The sequence below is a fragment of the Artemia franciscana genome, chromosome 21, assembly GCF_032884065.1.
Source record: "Artemia franciscana chromosome 21, ASM3288406v1, whole genome shotgun sequence".
In the NCBI taxonomy this organism is placed as follows: Eukaryota; Metazoa; Arthropoda; class Branchiopoda; order Anostraca; family Artemiidae; genus Artemia; species Artemia franciscana.
In genome coordinates, this window is record NC_088883.1 from 12,816,327 (window position 1) to 12,836,438 (window position 20,112).

Genomic DNA, 20,112 nt, shown 5'->3' on the forward strand with positions numbered 1-20,112 from the left:
TTGTCTAGCTTAAATGGTAAATATAACTGTAGGATACTCATCGTAATAGCAATGATTGGTTCCTTTCGTAAACTTCCCCATTAGTTAAATCTGATGTAAAGTAATTATCGTCCAATTGCAATTTTATCACCATTATCTTAAGTGTTTGAAAACATTTTAAAAGAAAGGATTTCTAGCTATTTGGATAAAATAAATTTCTTTGCCAAGTGTCAATTTGGATTTTGGGCAAACCGTTCGACAGAACACGCAGTTGCAGCTCTTTCATTAGAAATAAATGATTGTTTACATGATTTCCATGTGATTACTGTTTCCTATGATGTAAAAATAGCATTTGACGTTTTAAACCATGACATTCTTCTTGACAAAATGATAAATTCCGGTATAAGAGGGAAAGGATTACAAATTATTAAATCATACCTGTGCGGATGTAAAATCACAGTAGATGTCGGTGGAAACATGACTTACTTAAAAAGTCTTAATGATATTGGTGTCCCCCAAGGCTCAGTATTAGGTCCACTTTTATTTTTGATTTATATTAATGATCTTCCACGAGGTTTGCAGGAGAATATTAGCCGTGCAATTCTATTTGCAGATACCACAGCTATACCAGTTAAAGCTAGGGATTCATCGATATTGACCGAAAACACTATCATAAATGTTACCTCAGTTAATCGATGGTTTGTTTCCAATAATCTAGTACCGAATTTTACAAAAACTAAATTTATGGGTTATGGTCGTTCAAAACGTGCCACTCGAGAGATTTCTTGTCAGGATCTTCAGGTTGGTGATAAAAAAAAATTTGTAGGTCCAATCATATCGTTGTTTAGTTTTTCTTGATCCCCTTTTGTCATTTCATAGCCATATTGAGTATTTTAAGATTAAAACTTGCTCAATATATTGGGTCGATGTATTGTGTGAAGAATATTTTTTCCATTTTCCGTATTAAAAATGATTAACCACTCTCTAATTGCTTCTTACTTGAATTACTGCTCAATTCTTTGTCTTAATACCTTTTGGAAGCATATAAAACCCTTACAGGTACTACAAAATAGGGCAATAAGAATACTTTGAAATTTTTACATCGACCTTCACAACTTGAAAATGTCAGAAACTAAAACATTATTCTTTTTTTAAATTTGTTAGATTTAAAACATACAAGAGTATTAAATATTTCCATATGGCATTTTCAAATCCAAAATTCTAATAATTATTTCTATGATAAATCTCTGTTAATTTTATTTCTTCGTTCGGATTGTTGGCGGTCTGGGATGTACCGAATTCCTTTTGTAAGTTCTGAAAGGTCAAGGTTTTCGATTAGGTACCAAATATCTTTCATTGCAAACAATTATAAGCTGAATGACAAAATTCGTGTTCGATGCATCCAAAAAATATCATCTAAAACTAAAAAAGCAAATATTAAGATTATTTGCTAATGTTTCATTATTCACCATTGATGATGGAATATTGAATTATTATATCTTCTTATTAGTGTGTTTTGTTTTTGTGTCCCTGTGTTTGGGATGGCCTCCCATGCCCCTCCTGCCCGATATTTAGTTATTTACTTATCCTTGTTACTTCTCTTTTGTGTTTTTTTTTTCTATTTTGTTTGTTTTTTACCGTGTGAATTTTTGGAATTATTAGTATGATGAGATGTTGGTGTTTTTTCTATGTCTTTGTACTGTCCCAGCCTTACGAGCTTTGCGCTCTGTTGGGGTATAATATCGGTTTTGTACTTTTTTTAAGTTGAATAAAGAAAAACAGTAAACAGTCACACATGTTTGAATTTCCATTCTTTGACTTCAAGAAGCTTAAGGATCTTAAATCCCTAAATCCGTTCATTCTTGGTTCAAACTTGAGCCCCCCCCCCCCAAATTCCCACTTTCTATTTACTTAGTAATAAATAATTAAGCTTAGAGCCTTACCCAGGGCTGGACCCGCTAACAAGTGAAGGAAGGGAATAGAAACAAAATATAACCCTACCCCCACGCTTTACTAGGAATCAAATCTGATTTTTTTCCCCAATAAAATATTAATCGATTCTGTATCCCTATCTTGTGCCATCTAAGCTGAGCATGTCGGTAGAAATTATTTTTGATTTCATACACGATATTTACATGCAGTAAAAAACCATTGCTATTTCTTCCAACGAAATTTTTCGCCTTTTTTTAAGTTTCAAAAATGCACATGCAACTGCCTAATCACACATGAGAACCACGATTTTCTAGGATTTTTCCTTTCCTTGTTTCAAAATTATAAAATTTCTAAGGGAGTGATATATTTTGCCAGTGCTACCACTTTAAATCGTAAAAACAAAAAAGAAAAACTGATAATTAAAATTTAACATTGCTTTTCGTCCGTGAAAATTAAAAAAAAATAACAAGCAGTTGGTTCTCAAAGACATCTACACACTTTTCTTCTTTCTTTTGTATCGATACACCGTCGCATATAAGGTATAAATAAGCCTTAAGGCCATAACTTCCTAGCTTCTAATCAATTGTAAAAGAAAACAAATCCACCGTTCATGGGAAATCTAACTTTTTCTCGAAATTACAAATGATTTCAATAGCATTTTGAGTCAGGAAATCCTTTATCAGGATTTCCAGATTCAGGAACCCTTTATTTTGTGATGTGAATTTGTCAGAGCTAGTGGCCTAAGAATGTACGGTATTTGATATTGTCCAGGCCCATGCCCCGTCCTGAAAAAAATACGTGAATTATTTATTTCCTCTATAGATACTCATATTTTAATATTCAATTTAATTGTGTTGGTATTTTTTTTTATCCAGCTCCCTTTCTTTTTTTTTTTTCTCCCCGGAAATATCTTATCTAATCTTTGTTTTACTCAAAGAAGCTTAAATTAGAGTTCACAAGATTTAGGGTTCAAATCAGAGTTCTTTGAAGGTGTTGTCTTTGGAAATCAGCAAATTGTTAATAATTCGTCTTTTTACGAAACAAATGCATTGTCAATTTCAACTAATTAGTTTCGCTTATTGCCTGGCCTAGAGGAAGCAAAGAAAATGACGCGTGGAAAGTACCTTAACGTCTTGCAGAAGAAGAGGAGAAAGTAGAACTCGTATATAGTTTTATTTTTATTTTTGTATTAAAATTCATATTTGGAAACCAAAAATATAAATATTTATTATAAAATTCTGTAAAAACTATAAAAATTCGTGAATTATTTAATTTCTCTATGGTTACTCATATTTTAAGATACAATTCGAAAATGTTTGTATTTTTTTTATCCAGCTCCCTTTCTCCTTTTCCCCCACATATATCTTGACAATCACTCAAGTATAATATTTTTTTTTGCAATAGATGCAGATTGAAAGAGGAAATATCTAATGAAAGTGAAAGGAAGAAAAAGAAGACCAAAGATGACTTTATCATATTGCTTTGAACAAAGTTGGACAGACAAATAACATATTGATATTTTATTTTAGTGAAAGTATAAATAATTTATTTATGCATTCATTATCTTCCCAATGTATTTTTTTCTATTTTCGCTTCCAAACTGTTTGGTATCGCCACTGCCGATAGCTCTCAGGTTGACTTTGAAATGTTTGAAACCAGCACACAGTTTTTTTGTTTTTTTTTTCTTTATACACAGTTTATTTTTTTCTTTATTTTCTTTTCTATATTTTTTTCTTTATTTTTCATTACTGCCTTTTTTGTCTTTAATTTTTTCTTTTTTTCCCAGCACACAGTTTCCTTTTTTTTCTTTATTGTGTATGATTGCAAAACAGTTAGGAAGAGATACTTACAGTTAAAATAATGATTCATCTCTTTAGTGTCCTAATTTATATTAGGGTACGTTCCAAAACCAATTACCATTTATAATAAAGAATTATGGATGTAGTTCCAAAGCATAACACAACAAAATGCTGATCCATTCTCTCTCAAAATTTGACATTCGGCAAAATTCAGTAACAAACAAAATATTTTGACTTCTACTACATTTGTGGAATTTACGAGGAAACAGAAATAAGGTTTTCCCGGAAAAATTCTTTTGGCAAATCATCCAACCAAAATTTACATAAAACACTTCAAGATAACCTATTCTCCTCCTAATTTGACATAAACTTTAAATAAGTAGTACGTATATAAAATCAAATGACGTCAAACGAAGAAATTACATTTTATGCGATTTTTTTTGGGGGGAAGGGGTGTACTTTGGACCAATCTTAAGAAGCAGGGTATAAAATTTAAATTCAAGCTATGACTTCAAAGTGCTTTTAAAGAAAGCTTCTTAGAAAATTATTTCAAATCTGCACATTATTACTGTAAGCACAGAAATAGACTATAGAGTTATCTCCTTTAGCAAATCCAGCCTTTTGAGGAGGAAGGTTATAACCAATAATAAATAATCATTAACGAGATAAATACTTCTGGAAAGCACCCTTTCCTTCGTAACGTAGTTGACAAAATACATCTGATAGTGAACGAATTTATAAATAAATAATTACAAACATAACTTTTATAAATAACGCTGAAATACTGTACTAACGTATTTGTAGAGTTCACTGATTGATTATACAGTTATGATTAATAGGTTTGATTAAAAAATTGTCAATTATAGTATAAAGAATAAAGAGGGAAGAAAGAGCAGTAGATAGCATGAAGAGGAGAGTTGAATAGGCAGGGAGAGAGAGGGCTGAAGAGAGAAAAGAATGATTCATACACTCCACGAAGATACAATAACACCTATTCAAAGAAACAACTGAGATCAGATGAATCACGAAATAAACTTACTTCAAATCGTTTCAGTACGGAATGGTTGAAAATATACAATCCTGCATTGATTTTATTGGAAACAAATTCTTCGGGTTTTTCTACAAACCGTTGAATCTTCCCATCTGATTGGTAGATGACTACACCATACTTAGAGGGTTCTTCAACTTTCGTAACCTAGAATATATAGAACTCGAGCTTTGGAATTCTGACAATTTACCTTACTTCAGAGTTGCCACTTACATAAGAGGGGTTCTAACCTTTTTATAAGTCTACAACCTCAGAGTACACATACACGATACTATTTGTGTTTTTCATGACAAAATTCAAGGCACTAGGTGGGTAAAAACTTAGGGCCTCATATGCCACCTGTTTACCTGAATCTTCTACCTGGAGTTGTCTCTGTTGGACTTCTGTTTACGAGAATTCAGTCCGACCCGAGGCTTATTTATTTTTGACTTTTGAACCAGGTAAAAAGAAAGCTAGGCAGAGTGGTTAGTTAAGAAAAAACAAGGTACCCCAAGGGACACTGCGTTCCTCAGATGGTGAAGCGAACCGACCCAGCTTCTACTCATCCTCAGCAATGGTGGTGGTGGGTTTGGAATGGAGCACAATTATATCTTTTTTAGAACATGCTACACCACTCTTGCTGAAGTACAATATTATGTGTTTACTATATTAGTAGGTAAATCTTTTCTAAAGACATTCCAGCCTGATATCCTTTCTCATACCCTCGGCTAGGAGCCTTTATATTAAGAATTACCCTTTTAGTTCTAGAAGTAATTCTAAAGTTATCTAAATTCTATAGCTACATTAGATTCAACCAGAACCTTAGAAATACAAATCAGATAAATAAATATAATGAAACCAATATCAGAAAACAAAAACGATATTTCGACAGTACTTAACAATCATAAATCTAGACAGACACTTTTCGGAGGTACTTGGTGTCAATGTGCTTTATGTAGCACACAAATATTTATATTCTAGCCCTACACATTCAAATGAAGAATAGGAAGATAAGGGTCTAATTTTTCAAAATCTGAGTAACAAATTACTAAGAAAAGCTTCCTAGCGATTCCGCTGTTCCTTTGACAATCGTCTTCGCAAAATAACATCACAACATTCAAAGAATTAAAACACCCGACATATAGACCAGAAATAGTGATATCAACTTCAAATACAGCTCACGTTAAATTGAAGGTCCTTTGGTTTCCCCACCCCGCCTACTAGGAAAAACTTAGCTCCCTTCCCCTTTTACCACTTCCTATGAAATAAAGACAGTCTAGACTGCAGCAAACGACACTCAATGACTTGACTGTTTCAAATCACAACATATTGACAACCGTATTAAAATATGATGAATTACTTTTAAAATTTACTAGATAATACAGTACAATTTGGTTTATAATTTCGGAAACCTTGAAAAGAAAACGTTTAGTAGTTGCTTAAACTTCACTAAGTCACTACAACAGGATTCTTTGTTTGCCACTTTGCCTGGTTTTTTTGCCATACCATTCAGCTAAGAGCTCCTACTTCCGGATTAAACTTCCCAGAGAATGGGGGTCAAATTGCATTTTCAAAGATTAACGCTTAAAAAAATATCTGTTCGGACACTAAACACCAAAGTTTTTACACACTGACCGAATTCACATTCTATAGGTACAAAATCGAACTGTTCTTGTGGGGATTCCTTTCTCTTATCCCACACCCAGTACACATTTATATACGAACCAGGTGATGAGATTAGCCTCAACTGCTGAAAGACTCTCATGCTACAAAAAGTATCCTAAATACTACAGGAAAACTTAAACCAAACAATTATTAATGTCGATTCTTTGCAATGTTGATTTAAAAATTGCAAATTTGCTCGTTTAAAAACACATTTGAGTAATTTTGGTGACTATTATGGCCTTTCCTCACAAAGTTAACTGAGCACAACCCCTTTCCTCCCTAGCAAAAAAAAAATAATATTTACGCTTTATCCCCTCCCTCCTACAACAGAATTTTAAGGTGCAGCCACAGATACAAACTTACCACGATTGTTCCTTCTTTTTTATGACTTTTATGGAAGTTAACCATTTCTTTGAAAGGGAAATCACATATAACATCGGAGTTCAAAACAAAAAAGGGATCCTGTGTGTCATCAGATCCAAGAATACTTTTGGCAAGAGCAATGGGTCCTCCAGTGCCCATAGGCTCGTCTTCATACGAAAAAGATAAAGTTATGCCAAGCTGAAAAGAAACAAATTAGATAAGGAAAAGATGAAGTAGCTTAACTGATTTATAAGTTCTGCCACTTTGCAGCAGAAAATACTGTTTACAAAATATTCCGTTCTGTAAAAAAAAAAAAAACCTTTGCCATTTTGAATTTCTATAGTAAATAAATTTTAGCACCATCTGTTATTTTTTCTGCATTTTTTTCTTAGACCCCTTCAAAATCAAAAGAGCAGTGGCACACTAAAACAGGTTGTACTCGAGACAGGAATGAGGTATCATCCCTAACCAAGCCACCCCCACTCCAAATACTAGATTCACTTGTAAGTTGTACATTTCGTGTAATTTTCGCAGCGAAGAGGAAACAATTTTCGAGATACTATCGAAATATCATCAAATTTGGAGTAATAATAGGACTAATAAACAAAACTTCTTGGCAAGAAAATATTTCATTATGCTTCTGCTGCGAACTTTCATGGTGATTTTGAAAACGTCCAAGTTTCTCAAATTTTTGCACAAGCCTTATTAATGATTACCGTGTTTGCAAAACTTTTGTATTTTAGATTTTTCTTTTAAAAGTTTATTGGCCAAAGAAATTGTCACTGTTCTTCTGATGCCATTTTCACACTGAATTCTGAATGCCATCAGACTCTCTTTACAACAAATATAATTTATTTACAACGAGAAAACTTGGCTGTTACAGACTTGAAAAAAAAAAAATTTTATCAAACAGTTCGTGGTAACGAACTGTAGTAAGGAGCGACCCGGCTCAATAGTAAACGAAACTAAAAAAATCGGAATTTTGGTGCTAAAAGATACATTAAATGAATCGGATTTTCATGCTGATTTTAAATATATAAGCCTCATCAAATTTAGTCTTTGTCATCAAAAGTTACGAGCCTGAGAAAATTTACCTTATTTTGGAAAATAGGGGGAAACACCCCCTAAAAGTCATAGAATATTAACGAAAATCACACCATCGCATTCAGCGTATCAGAAAACCCTATAGCAAAAATTTCAAGTTCCTATCTACAAAAACATGGAATTTCGTATTTTTTGCCAGAAGACAGATCACGGGTGCGTGTTTATTTGTTTGTTTTTTGTTTCTTCTTCTTCTTCTTTTTCCCATGGGGCATCGTATCGACCAAGTGGTCCTAGAATGTCGCAAGAGGGCTCATTGTAGTGGAAATGAAAAGTTCTAGTGCCCTTTTTAAGTGACCGAAAACATTGGAGGGCACCTAGGCCTCTTCCCACGCTCATTTTTTCCCAAAGTCAACTGATCAAAATTTTGATATTACTATTTCGTTCCGCATAGTTGAAAACCATAATAACTATGTCTTTGGGGATGAGTTGTTCCCCCACAGTCCCTGGGGGAGGGGCTGCAAGTTACAAATTCTGACCAGTATTTACATACAGTAATGGTTATTGGGAAGTATACAGACGTTTTCAGGGGGATTCTTTTGGTTTGGGGGGTTAGGTTGAGGGGAGGGGAGTATATGGGAGGATCTTTCCTTGGAGGAATATGTCTTGAAGGAAGAGAAACTCAATAAAAAGGGCGCAGGATTTTCTAGCATTACTATAAAAAAAACAATGAAAAAATAAACATGAAAAGTTTTTTTCAATTGAAAGTAAGGAGTAGCATTAAAACCTAAAACGAACTGAAATTATTAAGCATATGAGGGGTTCTAAAAATACTTTAGCATAAAGAGCGAGGTATTTAGGAGGAGATAAATACATCGCTCTTTATGCTAAAGTATTTTTAGTAATTTCAACTACTTATTCTACGGCCTTTCTGTTTCAGGGGTCATTCTTAAAGAATTGGGACAAAACTCAAGATTTAGAATAAAGAGCGAGGCTTTAACGAGGGGACAAACCCCCTCATATACATAATAAAAATATAAGAATATAAAAGTTTGTTACGTAAGTTAATTCTTAAGTTACGTATATTTTTTTGCTAATAAAAACGTTCGTTAAAAATTAAAAGTTCTAGTTACCTTTTTAAGTAACTGAAAATTTGGAGGGCAACTACGCCTCCTTCCCCACTCCTTATTTCTCAAAATCGTCTGATCAAAATTAAGAGAAAGCCATTTAGCCAAAAAAAGAATTAGTATGCAAATTTCATTTTAATAATTTATGTGCGGAGAGCCAAAATCAAACATGCATTAAATCGAAAACGTTCGGAAATTAAATAAAAAAAAACTAGTTTTTTTAACTGAAAGCAAGGAGCGACATTAAAACTTAAAACGAACAGAAATTACTCCGTATATGAAATGGCTTTTCCCCTCCGCAATCCCTCGCTCTTTACGCTAAAGTTTGACTCTTTGCCACAATTCTGATTTTTAAAACAATTAAAAACTTTAGCGTAAAGAGCGAGGCGTTGAGGAGGGGACAACCCATTTCATATACGGAGTAGTTTCTGTTCGTTTTAAGTTTTAATGTCGGTCATTACTTTCAGTAAAAAAAAACTAGTTTTTTTATTTAATTATTTAAAAAGCCTCTTAATGCAGCAGCATGTAAAGCTGGATTATAGAACAGAAACTACAAGAAAGGTTTGAAAGGTTTTGGTTCAGTCTGCTCCGCGGACTTCATGAAGCTAGCTCTGGTCCTTTATCACTAAAGCTGTAACTAAATTTCAGATTAGTATTTCACTGGTAATAAGTGGCAATAGGTAATATTTTATTTATAAGTGTTACAATTTGTACGCCATCGGCAAACAGAACCATGGCAAAGTACATACGTCAGGCAAACTGATTTGGTTTTCAACTCTTTTCTGTTTCTTAGTTTTCTTCTTTTGTCTCATTTGCGTAATTTTATGATGCAAAGATTCCTTTTAATTAATACAGCTTTTGTATGTAGCACTACAGAGCTAATACTGCTTATATCAGAGCATTACCAGCCTTTTTATGACTCCCTGACTCAAATGGTTTGTCCAATGCCGTTGGATACGAAAACATTGACCTGACAATATTGTCAAACACTGTCCAATCATTGGCCAATTCATAGCGTTTCTCAATATCATCTTATCAAGAAATCTTAGCACATAGATGAATTATTAGTTATTATTCCACAAAAACATAGAAATAATGTTACGACATTAGACCATCCATAGCTAATTTATCTATATCATCGCAAAACTGTTTTGAACTCTTTTTTCGTCATTTCAGATGCGATATGCAATTCTAATAGAACTTCTTATATTGCATCCAAAAATACATCTATAATTTTTTCATTGCAAATATTTGCTAATTAACCTTTTAAGTACGTTGTGTTTGGTAATAGTTGGGTATTTAAACAAAAAAGTGTTATATAAGAGTATGCAAGCTGAATACTTTAGCTCAATCTGAAAACGGTTATAACTTTCTATCAAACTCTGACTGCTTCTGATTTTTTTTTTTTTTTTTTTTTTGGAATCTTTGGCGGAGTTGTGGAATTCCGGAATTATGTGACTCTGTAAGCTCAGCCAGAGTCGACCCAGCTCTAAATGAGTACCTCTGGAAATCTAGGGGGGCACGGGAAGCGTCGGATGATTTACCCCCAACCAAAAATTGCACTTCAAGCCGAAGGCAAAAAATCAGGAGATCGGTGCCTGCACTACGCAGAGTCTAAAAAAGAATCCTTTGCGCTAGACAAGAAAAAAGTTCAAAAGCTATAACGCAAAAACTTAGCTGTTAGAACAAATTAACTTACATTTTTGAATTCAGCATAAAAGACAGTGATAGGAGAGCGTTTGGAATATATTTCATGTTTGTGAAACACTAAATACACAAATTTTGTGAAAAAAGGCAACCATTGTAAACTTGTTACTCAAAGACTGTGGGTGATAGAAAATGACAATATTAAGTTGGAATTCAGAGCAAGAATTACATTAGAACCACAATGCAACTTTGGTCGAGAAGGCACATTTTTCTCAACTTGTACAGCTACTACGCAACATAATCTTTTTTATATACCAGATTTTTTTTTGACTAATCATTTCAAGAAGACTTTGACATTATAATGAGTAATCATGTGCATCCATTAAATTATCCAATGACTCCTTTAGCATTCAAGCCATCAAAATAAAATACTAGTACTAAATATGTAACATAGCAGTTATATAAGAAGCTAAAAACTAATTTTAATTAATGAAATAAATATTTTAAGTAATGACATTAAATTGGGATTTATTCAAAATATTTACAAACTACAGTTTAGGATTTAATTCTTGTTTGCATAAGTCTTAACAATTAACAAAAATTGATTAAGCACAAGATATATAGCATTATAAGGGTAAACTGTCAAGATCTGTGGCGTAGACGAAAAGAAAGGCGGCTGACTTCCATGGGACTGAATACAAAAACGCGTAATTTTACGATTAAATTATCCTGTTTTTCACACCTAGCAGTTTGTTTTTGCTTTTTTTTTGGGGGGGGGGAGACTCTAGGAAGTTGAGTTTTTGGGGATAACTTGTTGGAAAATATCACAATCTTATCTTCTTCAAGTATTTAAAATACACACATAAATATTTCAATTACTGTTTTCTGACTGCCTAACATAAAAAACAGACTCACTTTATGTCATAAAGGCGCTTTATGACATACTTTATACTCACTTTATGTCACTTTATAACATACTCACTTTATGTCACTTTATGTCATACTCACTTTTATGTCACCTAACATAAAAAACAGACTCACTTTTTCTGCAAATGGTGTCAGATCCTCTTCCATGTTATTTGTCTTTTTTGAAACAGCTAAAATGACATGCGATACGCCAGCATCTACAAGAGCTTCAAATTGATGAACAATCATAGGCTTGTTAGCAAATTCAACCAATGGTTTGGGAGTATAAAACGTAAGTGGTCGCAATCTAGTCCCAAAGCCTCCAACCAAAATAATTGCCTTCATTCCACCAATTCTAGAATCTGTCATAAGGTAAATTAGAAGGTGATCCTCAAGGTCTGCCCAAAAATTATTATATATAGTAGGAAATACTGATGAGGACAAATCAAAAAAGAGTTTTATAACTACAATAGGTGATGTATAATTGGAAAAATGAATGAACCACATCTTATATAGCAAACACAAAAAAAATGTACTCTACAGGACTAGCCTACTCGTCATCAAGGAAAAAAAACACAGCTAAAAGCCATCATAATATCCGTAAAATGGCCAACAGGAGTCAAGGTCGTAATTTACAAGCATTAATATTGAACAAACCAATAGCACAGCATATCTCCCCATACTTGTGAAAAAATGAAAATATAAATAACAATGTAGTTCAAAAATTATTAAATTTTTCCACTCTTCAAATTACTTGCAAAACTACTCCTCTGTTACCCTTAAAACACCCTTGGCATTAATTCTTTAATGACCTCTAAAGTCCAAAAATGATGCCCTTTAAATTTTCTTTTACTTTTGGGAATAGAAAAGTCACAAGGGGCTAAACATGGCAAGTGGGGAGGGAGTAGAATTATTCTGAACTTTGTGACTAAAACCTACTTGACAATAATGGCTGTATGAGTGTGTTGTCATGATGGTGCACCCATGACCAATCTTGCCACAAATCAGCTTAATTTCTGCAAATCCTTTCATGCAGTCATTTTAATACTTCCAGGTAGAAAGAAAAATTAAGCGCCTGACCCTGGGGAACCCATTCTCGGAGCACAGTTTCACGCAAGTCAAAAAACCACCAGCATAGCCTTGATTTTTACCTTAATCCTTGACATCCCCTCCTCCTTGGAGCTCACCAGCCACTTGAGGAACAATCTTTTTTTCAGAAGACAGTTTTCATAAACTGGGTTCATCATCTGAAAAAATTCTCGACTCTGTTTTTGCTGCTTTCACAAGAAAACTTATTACAACTCGCTGCTCATTAAATCACGATTGATTTCGATCTTCAAAATACCAAAACACACGTGTACAAAACAAAGCTAAACAAAGGGAAATTATGTCAAAATCAGAATAAAGGGATCTTGGTACATCAATTGCAAAGGATCTGAAGTTTATTCTCAAAACAGAGGCAGTTGCAGCCAAATCCTTCCTTGCCCATCAAATAGATTTTCGTCAGCTACCCTAGAGGTTAACATCAAACTTAACAAAGGTGTTGTACAACATGCATTGGAATAGTCATCATACACATGATTTTTGCAAAGCCCAGAAAAATAGATTAAAACATTGAAAAGCATATACTATCCCCTTCTTCACCACAATTTATCCTTAGCTCTTATCAAATGTATGTATTACAAATAAATGGCAAAATTCTACCACTCAGAGGGCAAATATTTAAGCTTCATCACCAGAATAAATAAATTAAAAAAGAGAATTTTCAATTTCAAAAAAGATGAAAAAAAATGAAACAGATTCTTACCATTATCTTGTCCCATTTTGTAGCCAAATCTTGTAAGCTAGTAAAAGATTTTGCTTCAAGATAATCTGAAAAATAACAGAATCAAAATAATCTATATGGTACACTTAACTATTCTAACAGTTTAGTATCCTTGAAAGCACACTAACACACTAGGGAGGAGTTCTCCCTTGAGATTGATTCAGGCAAAAAAACCCACGAAAAAAAATTTGGCATCAAGATAAGCATTTTAAGATGTTTAATCCAATCCTCCAGGGAAAAAACTATCAGGGGAAGTCCAAGTATACTTTTGGATTTCCTGGTGGGGAAACCATGAGCCACCAAAAATTAGACCACAGCCAGCAAACATATCCATCAATCATGCACCATTATCATTTATAACCCAAACTATTTTGTCCAATCACTTCAGGTGCCAATTTTAGCATTAAAATCACCAAATATAACTAAAATATCATGCTCAGGTACTGTAAACAAGCTATTTATGAGAAAAACAAGCTATTTTATGAGAAATTGTTTTGCAGTTATATTAAGCTTTTACACAAAGTTGCATTTCTGTTTTGTATTTTATGGACAAAATGCCAAATGGATCAGCCAATTAAAAGCCCAATTTTCATTAACTATTTACAAAAATAGTTTTCTTGCATTCTTACTGGCTTATTAAATCGCTATTGTACCTATAAAGTGCCAAATAAAAAAGCACCACAAATTCTCACAGCAGCTATTGCCAAATATGTCATCTTATATGATAATTATGGAATATTATTGCTTATGATTACTTTTTTGGTATACTTTAAAGATATGAAAACGTCACAAGTAAACTGCAATTGAAGTGGGAAAATACAGCTTTTTCTCATGCATAAATCTGTATTGAATCTAATCAAATTTAAAAATAATGGTTGTACTTTTACAACTAAGAAGTAAACTTGCACTGCCAATACATATTTCCAACCTTACTAGAACTAGGCACCACCACCATATCCAATGATGATTCACTTACAAGCTGCATCATTAATAACAAGATTTTTGTTGTTAGTGATACCTGCATTTCAAAGAAATATAAAATTTAGGCTAACTGTGATTAATTTTGAAGCACAGTTTGTTTTCTGTTGTATTTATTTTTTCAACTAAATAAAAGCTAAACCACATCAATCTTGAGCCAATTTTGTGTTGAGATTACAATTTTTTATACAAACCCTGAAAAATTCCTATTCTCTTATTTTTTGATTTAGTGAAACATGTTGATCATATGCAGAAGCATAAAGTACAAGCTAAAAAAAAGAAAAAGGGTTTCATTTTATAGGTAAGGGTGCATTTATTTTTCATCTTAAACTAGTGAAAATCTAGCACTAGCATGTCCACAAACAAAATATCTATGAGCCAGAGGACAGAAGGAATGATAAACCCCCTACTGCTCAAGTTGTTCATTCATTGGTGCATTACTGAACTGTTTTTTCTTTTTTTGTGTTAGTTTCTTTCAGCTTAGCATGAGACAAGACAAAGAGAAGTGACAGAATAGATAGAAAACATATAATTTGGGCTATATATTTGCACATTAGGGGGGGGGGGAGTATTTGGACAGTATGAAGTCAGAAAACAATTTTTACGGCTAGAGACCATCACAAACATTGCAAAGAGCATAAAAGTAGAAATTGTATGGTGCTACTCTTTTTGTTCTACAGCACACAAAGGGTCTAAATCACAGACAGACTCTATTATGTTTACATTCAGTCTAAGACATTGTCTGTGTTTATGAAAGATACATTTTAATCAAAATGTTTTCAAAGAATCCAAATAGGCTACTGAGGGTGTTACCCATTTACAATTTTGTGGCAAAGTCTAGTGCTTCCAAAAACCTTGTGAGAATACTTAATAAATTGGTGGAATTTTGAAATTTTTAATTGGTAGATTTCTCAGGTTTGATTGCAATAATGTCATCCATCAGGAATACAGGGCCAATTTCAAAGCTTTGATGCTTCTAGGCTGAAGCAATTTTGCCACTCCATTTATGCAAGATTTTTGGGGAAATCACTGAAAGTCCAGGGATAGTGGAAGCACTGAACAGAATACAACTGATGAGGCAAAACTAATAAAAGAAAGATTTGATACTAAACTCTTAGCTGCCATTCTTGGGAGACATTTGACAGTTTCTAAGTTGCCATGGAATTCCTGTGTAGATCTAAAATCACTTTTTTGTGACTAGGCAGCACAGCAGCAAAGTGCACCTGGCACTTTGACAATAAATCACCTCAGTCCAGTCATGTTGATAAAAAGATCATTCAGTGATAATCTATTGTGCCCCTTATTATTCTGCACCCCAAGACCTGAGCCTATTGGTAAATTCAGGCCTTGAGGAAAGTCATCAGGTAATAAAAAATTTATATACACTATATGATCAGGTAATTGTGGTACTGAAATGTTCAGGTACTTTTGGATAATAGGAACCACACCCAAGAAGTAAAGCTAGGTTAATCCTAATGAAATAGACCAAAATATGATGAAAATATAATACTTAGTAACAAAATTATGGAAACTACAACAGAGAATTATGAAAAGCAAGCCACCCAGAATGCATCATATTAAATACCTAACTTAACCAACTCTATATATCAAGTATGTAATTAGAAAATACCTGCACAGCAGTTTATCTCCCTCAGGCTAAGCTAAAGAGCAAAGAGAGAAAACTCCATGAAGAAACAAACAAACAAGAATAATTATCTCCAAGTGCACACAGAAAAACCAGTTTTAGAACAGATCAAGAACAACAGATCAAAACTACCAATGTTTATTATAAATATAACAAACCCTACTCTTTCTTATGATTTTCATTTATGTATCTAGATACTTTTTTGACAATTTCATTTTACACAGAGTAGAGCTATCAGATTTGAAAAATGCCACTATTTGATGACAGATTTACAAAATACCTTTAGAACAATTTGAAAATGGTATTTTTCATGTTTGAAAATGGTGTTTATAGAGAAAGAATTTTATTACTTTCAATCTTTAGTTGGTAATTTTTTCTTTTCCATATAGCTTAGGAAGAACAAAAATGAATAGCCTATATCACATGATGTCTTTTATTATGCTCTTTCTAAACATAATATTTGCATCTAGGCTAAAATCTATTTTGAGCCTTAATGAGGTCCCAAAATGTATAGTTTTATATTATGGTTTGAAGTTATGAAATTAGGTGAAAAATGATTAGCCAACATAAACTGGCAACAAATGTGATTTTCCCTCTTGTTCAAGGTGGGGGCTGTTCCCTCTTTAGGGTTTTCAACAATAATGACTTTAAGGTAAAATTATAGCAGTTTGTAAAACTGGCTTACCAATAAAGTGAATATAATACTTGATGTCTTTTTTATGTTCTTTATGAATATAATGGTAAAATTCTAGTTGAGTGACTTCTTGCTATCTCAGAAAGGGGTTAGGTTAGGAAAATGAAACTTTCAGTGATGGGTCTACAGGCTAAAGTATGTCCTGGGAAGGTATTTTAATATACCCACCACTCCTTCTCCCTCTAGAGAGCCCTGAAATTTGCCTACATGACAGGTCTATACCTATTGAAATTTTGACAAAACAATATTTTACCTTAATTTTCAGTTATCTGTTGTCTTTTCTCTACCTTTAGTTCTGAAAATGCAATTCCTGTTATATAAGTAGAATTCTGAGCCATATCAATGTTTTTTTTTTTCAAAATTTGGGAAATGTATTTGCATATCTTTAAAACCTTATAAATTGGGATTGAGCAAAGTTGTGAAGCTGAAAACAACTTTGTTGTACTTCATTCAAGCAGAAGACCTATTTTGCAAGGTTTTACTTTTATAACACACATATTTTTGAAGGTCATCAAAGATCAGAACCCTCTAGAGAAAGAAGGAGTAGAGATAGGTACTAAAAATACCTTCCCTGGGACGTACTTTAGCCTGTAGACCCATTCCTGAAAGTTTCATTTTCCTAACCTAACCCATTTCTGAGATAGCAAGAAGTCAATCAACTAGAATTTTACCAAATATAATAACCACTTCTACCATAAATTCAAATTTAAGCACTTTTTGAGCTCTTAAAAATGACAAATTTTCAAAAAATTATGACAGTTCATATAACTGACTGATACATACCACTCAATGCATTTTTTTGTGTTCTTTATAAACATAATAATTGCTTCTACTGCAAATTCAAATTTAAGCACTTTTTGAGCATTGAAAAATGACAAATTTTCAATTGAAGTATGAGTTATTGCTTGTTTTCCACAAAATAATGGGCCTACTATGTTTTCTCAGCACCATCTTTTCAATGCTATATTTTCTTGAGGCTAAATTTATTTATAATAAGGTTAATTTAGGTTAAAAAGTGCTTAAATTTGAATTTACAGTAGAAGCAACTATTAGATTTGTAAAGAACATTTAAAAAGGCATCAAGTGGTATATTCACTTTATTGGTAAGCCAATTATATGAACTACTATAATTTTACTGACTTTAATGGAATACTTTTTCTGTTACTTTTTCTGAGGTGTTTCAGGCACTTTTTGCAAATTCCTGCAAATTTGTTTTCAAACAACATTTTAGTATTAAAATTGGGCTAATAAAAAATAATTAACATTTCTTGGGTTTGACAACCATATATAGCCTAGCCTACTGTATTGATACCTATTCCTGAATCACCTAAAGATGACAATTTTTTCACTAGACAATTATTTTAACAAATACATTTCTAAACTTTTAGTTATTTTGGGATGTTTTGAATACTTTAAGGGCTCAAAAATAATTGGCCCCAGAAACAATTAGACAATTATCTTTAGAAATAGCATAGAAAAGGCATAAAGTGATGTATTCATTTCTTCTAAGCTAAATGAAATAGGAAAAACTTACCCTTTGTTTGATATATAGTCTAGGGCTAAACCTGGGAGCCTTGGGAGGAGGGTGGAGATGAATTGTCACAAGCACAACTAGACATGACAGAAAGAAAATAGAATTTTGAAAAGAGGTAAAATTCTAATCCATTGACTTTTTGCTATCTTGGAAAGTTGTTGGGCTAGAGAATTGAAACTTCCAGGGATGTGTCTACAGGCTAAAGTATATCCCGGGAAGATATTTTGAGATCCCTAACTATACCCCTTCCCCCTCCCCTATATAACGCAGTTTTTTGTGCATTACAGCTTATATTTTGGTCAAATTTGATCCTATATTACTATTAAAAGTGAAAATCCTTGCTTACCTAAGAAAAATTCAACTTTTCACTGTTTTTTAAGCTACTATATTCCATAATTACTTCACCTGCATTGAAAAACAATTATCACCTTTTATGGTATAGTTAAGACTGGAATGTAGGTATTTAAACACATCCACTGTTTGAAACTCTTATCCTTAAAGGGCTTTTGACAGGGGTAATACAGATAAGACTTTGAACTTTTAAGGGGCTTCTCACTCAAAATTATGATTTGTTTCTACAATTGGGTAAGGTTATTATGTTATATTAATTTGAAAAAATTAGAAAGATGTATTTGTAACTTACAAATGGGTGATCAGATCTTAATGAAGTTTGATATTTAGAAGGATATTGTGTCTCAAAGCTCTTATTTTAAATCCCGACTGGATCTGGTGACATTGGGGGTGACATTTGTTTCCTTGAATAGGAGATATGTTCAAAATCTCAGAAGAAAGTTATATTTTCGTCTCAAAGTGCTTCAATTAAACTGATATTTTTTGTCTATTCTTTACAACAAGCTTTTTATTCTTCTTATTTCTGAAGAGACAAAAAAACTAATAAGAGTTGAGAGAAAGAGTCAAACTTTAGCGTAAAGAGTGGGGCGTTGAGGAGGGAGCAGCCCCTTTCATGTGCAAATTAATTTCTGTTTGTTTTAAGTTTCAATGTTGCCCCTTACATTCAGTTAAAAAAAAACTTTTTTTATTTAATTTCTGAAAGTTTTTGAATCAATGCATGTTTTGATTTTAGCTCTCAGTGAATGAATAATTAAAGCAAAATTTGTATATTTATTTCTTTGGCTAAATGGCTTTCTCATAACTTTGATCCAATGACTTTGAGAAAAAACGAACGGGGGAGCAGGCCTAGTTGCACAACTAGACATGACAGAAAGAAAATAGAATTTTGAAAAGACTCTGGTGCTAAGCTATCATGTTTCCTTTAAAAAACCCTCTCTCCTGTGGTTTATCAAGTTATCCAAGCTGTTGTTCCAAAATAACTTAGGCATATCTAAATGCATGTTTAAACTCTAAGCTAGTTCTAGTAAGTGGTCTAACTAAAAAACTAGGTCTGTTCATAATTTGAGAATATTTCATGTTAAAAATAAAGACTTTTACCAGACGGATTATAGCAGAGTTGAAGCAAAAGTTACAAGCCCACAGTAAAGGAAACAAGAAATTCAACAAAAGGTCAGGTGGACTATAATTCTTCTTCTTCTTCTGTTTCAGCAAACGCGGTTCCTCAGTCGATATTATTTAGCCCTTTTCCTTTTGATTCACTCTGTGAGACGAACAGAGTTACTGAATTGGTTGCTTCTTATTTATCTTGAATTTGCTAAGAGGTAAGACTTCAATAATTTTAGCTAACGGTTAACATTTTCTTCTATTTCTTTCATAAAGCATTTTCCTTTTGATTTTTATAGGTAGCGCTGAAAGCAAGTGGCATCAATACTGCTATCTGTATCAGCAGTGAACAGACCTTCACTTTCCCACTCTGCCTGAGCAGCCCCAAGCTGTGAAGATGCCCAGCTTTCTCGCTAGCGATTTTGTAAAAGGATATTAAGAGCCATTTTTTATTCTCTAATCCCCCAAACGCAGGAGGCTAAAATATTCTAACTC

At 33.0% G+C, this 20,112-nt stretch overlaps 1 protein-coding gene across 2 annotated transcripts in view; it reads right to left on the reverse strand.

Moving 5' to 3' along the window:
- The window catches only part of LOC136040651 (mannose-1-phosphate guanyltransferase beta-like), a 38,595-nt gene extending 18,717 nt beyond the window's left edge, over positions 1-19,878 (reverse strand). The window contains exons 1-5 of one of the 2 annotated variants that reach the window (XM_065724936.1): positions 19,612-19,878; positions 13,294-13,358; positions 11,622-11,848; positions 6,766-6,963; positions 4,750-4,905 (exon numbers count right to left, since the gene is read on the reverse strand). In XM_065724936.1, the coding sequence (XP_065581008.1) occupies positions 4,750-4,905; positions 6,766-6,963; positions 11,622-11,848; positions 13,294-13,309 (597 nt within the window). In that variant the 5' untranslated portion in view covers positions 13,310-13,358; positions 19,612-19,878. The remainder of the gene's footprint in view (positions 1-4,749; positions 4,906-6,765; positions 6,964-11,621; positions 11,849-13,293; positions 13,359-19,611) is intronic. The other variant, XM_065724937.1, reaches the window with a different exon arrangement.
- Between the last annotated feature and the right edge of the window lie 234 nt (positions 19,879-20,112).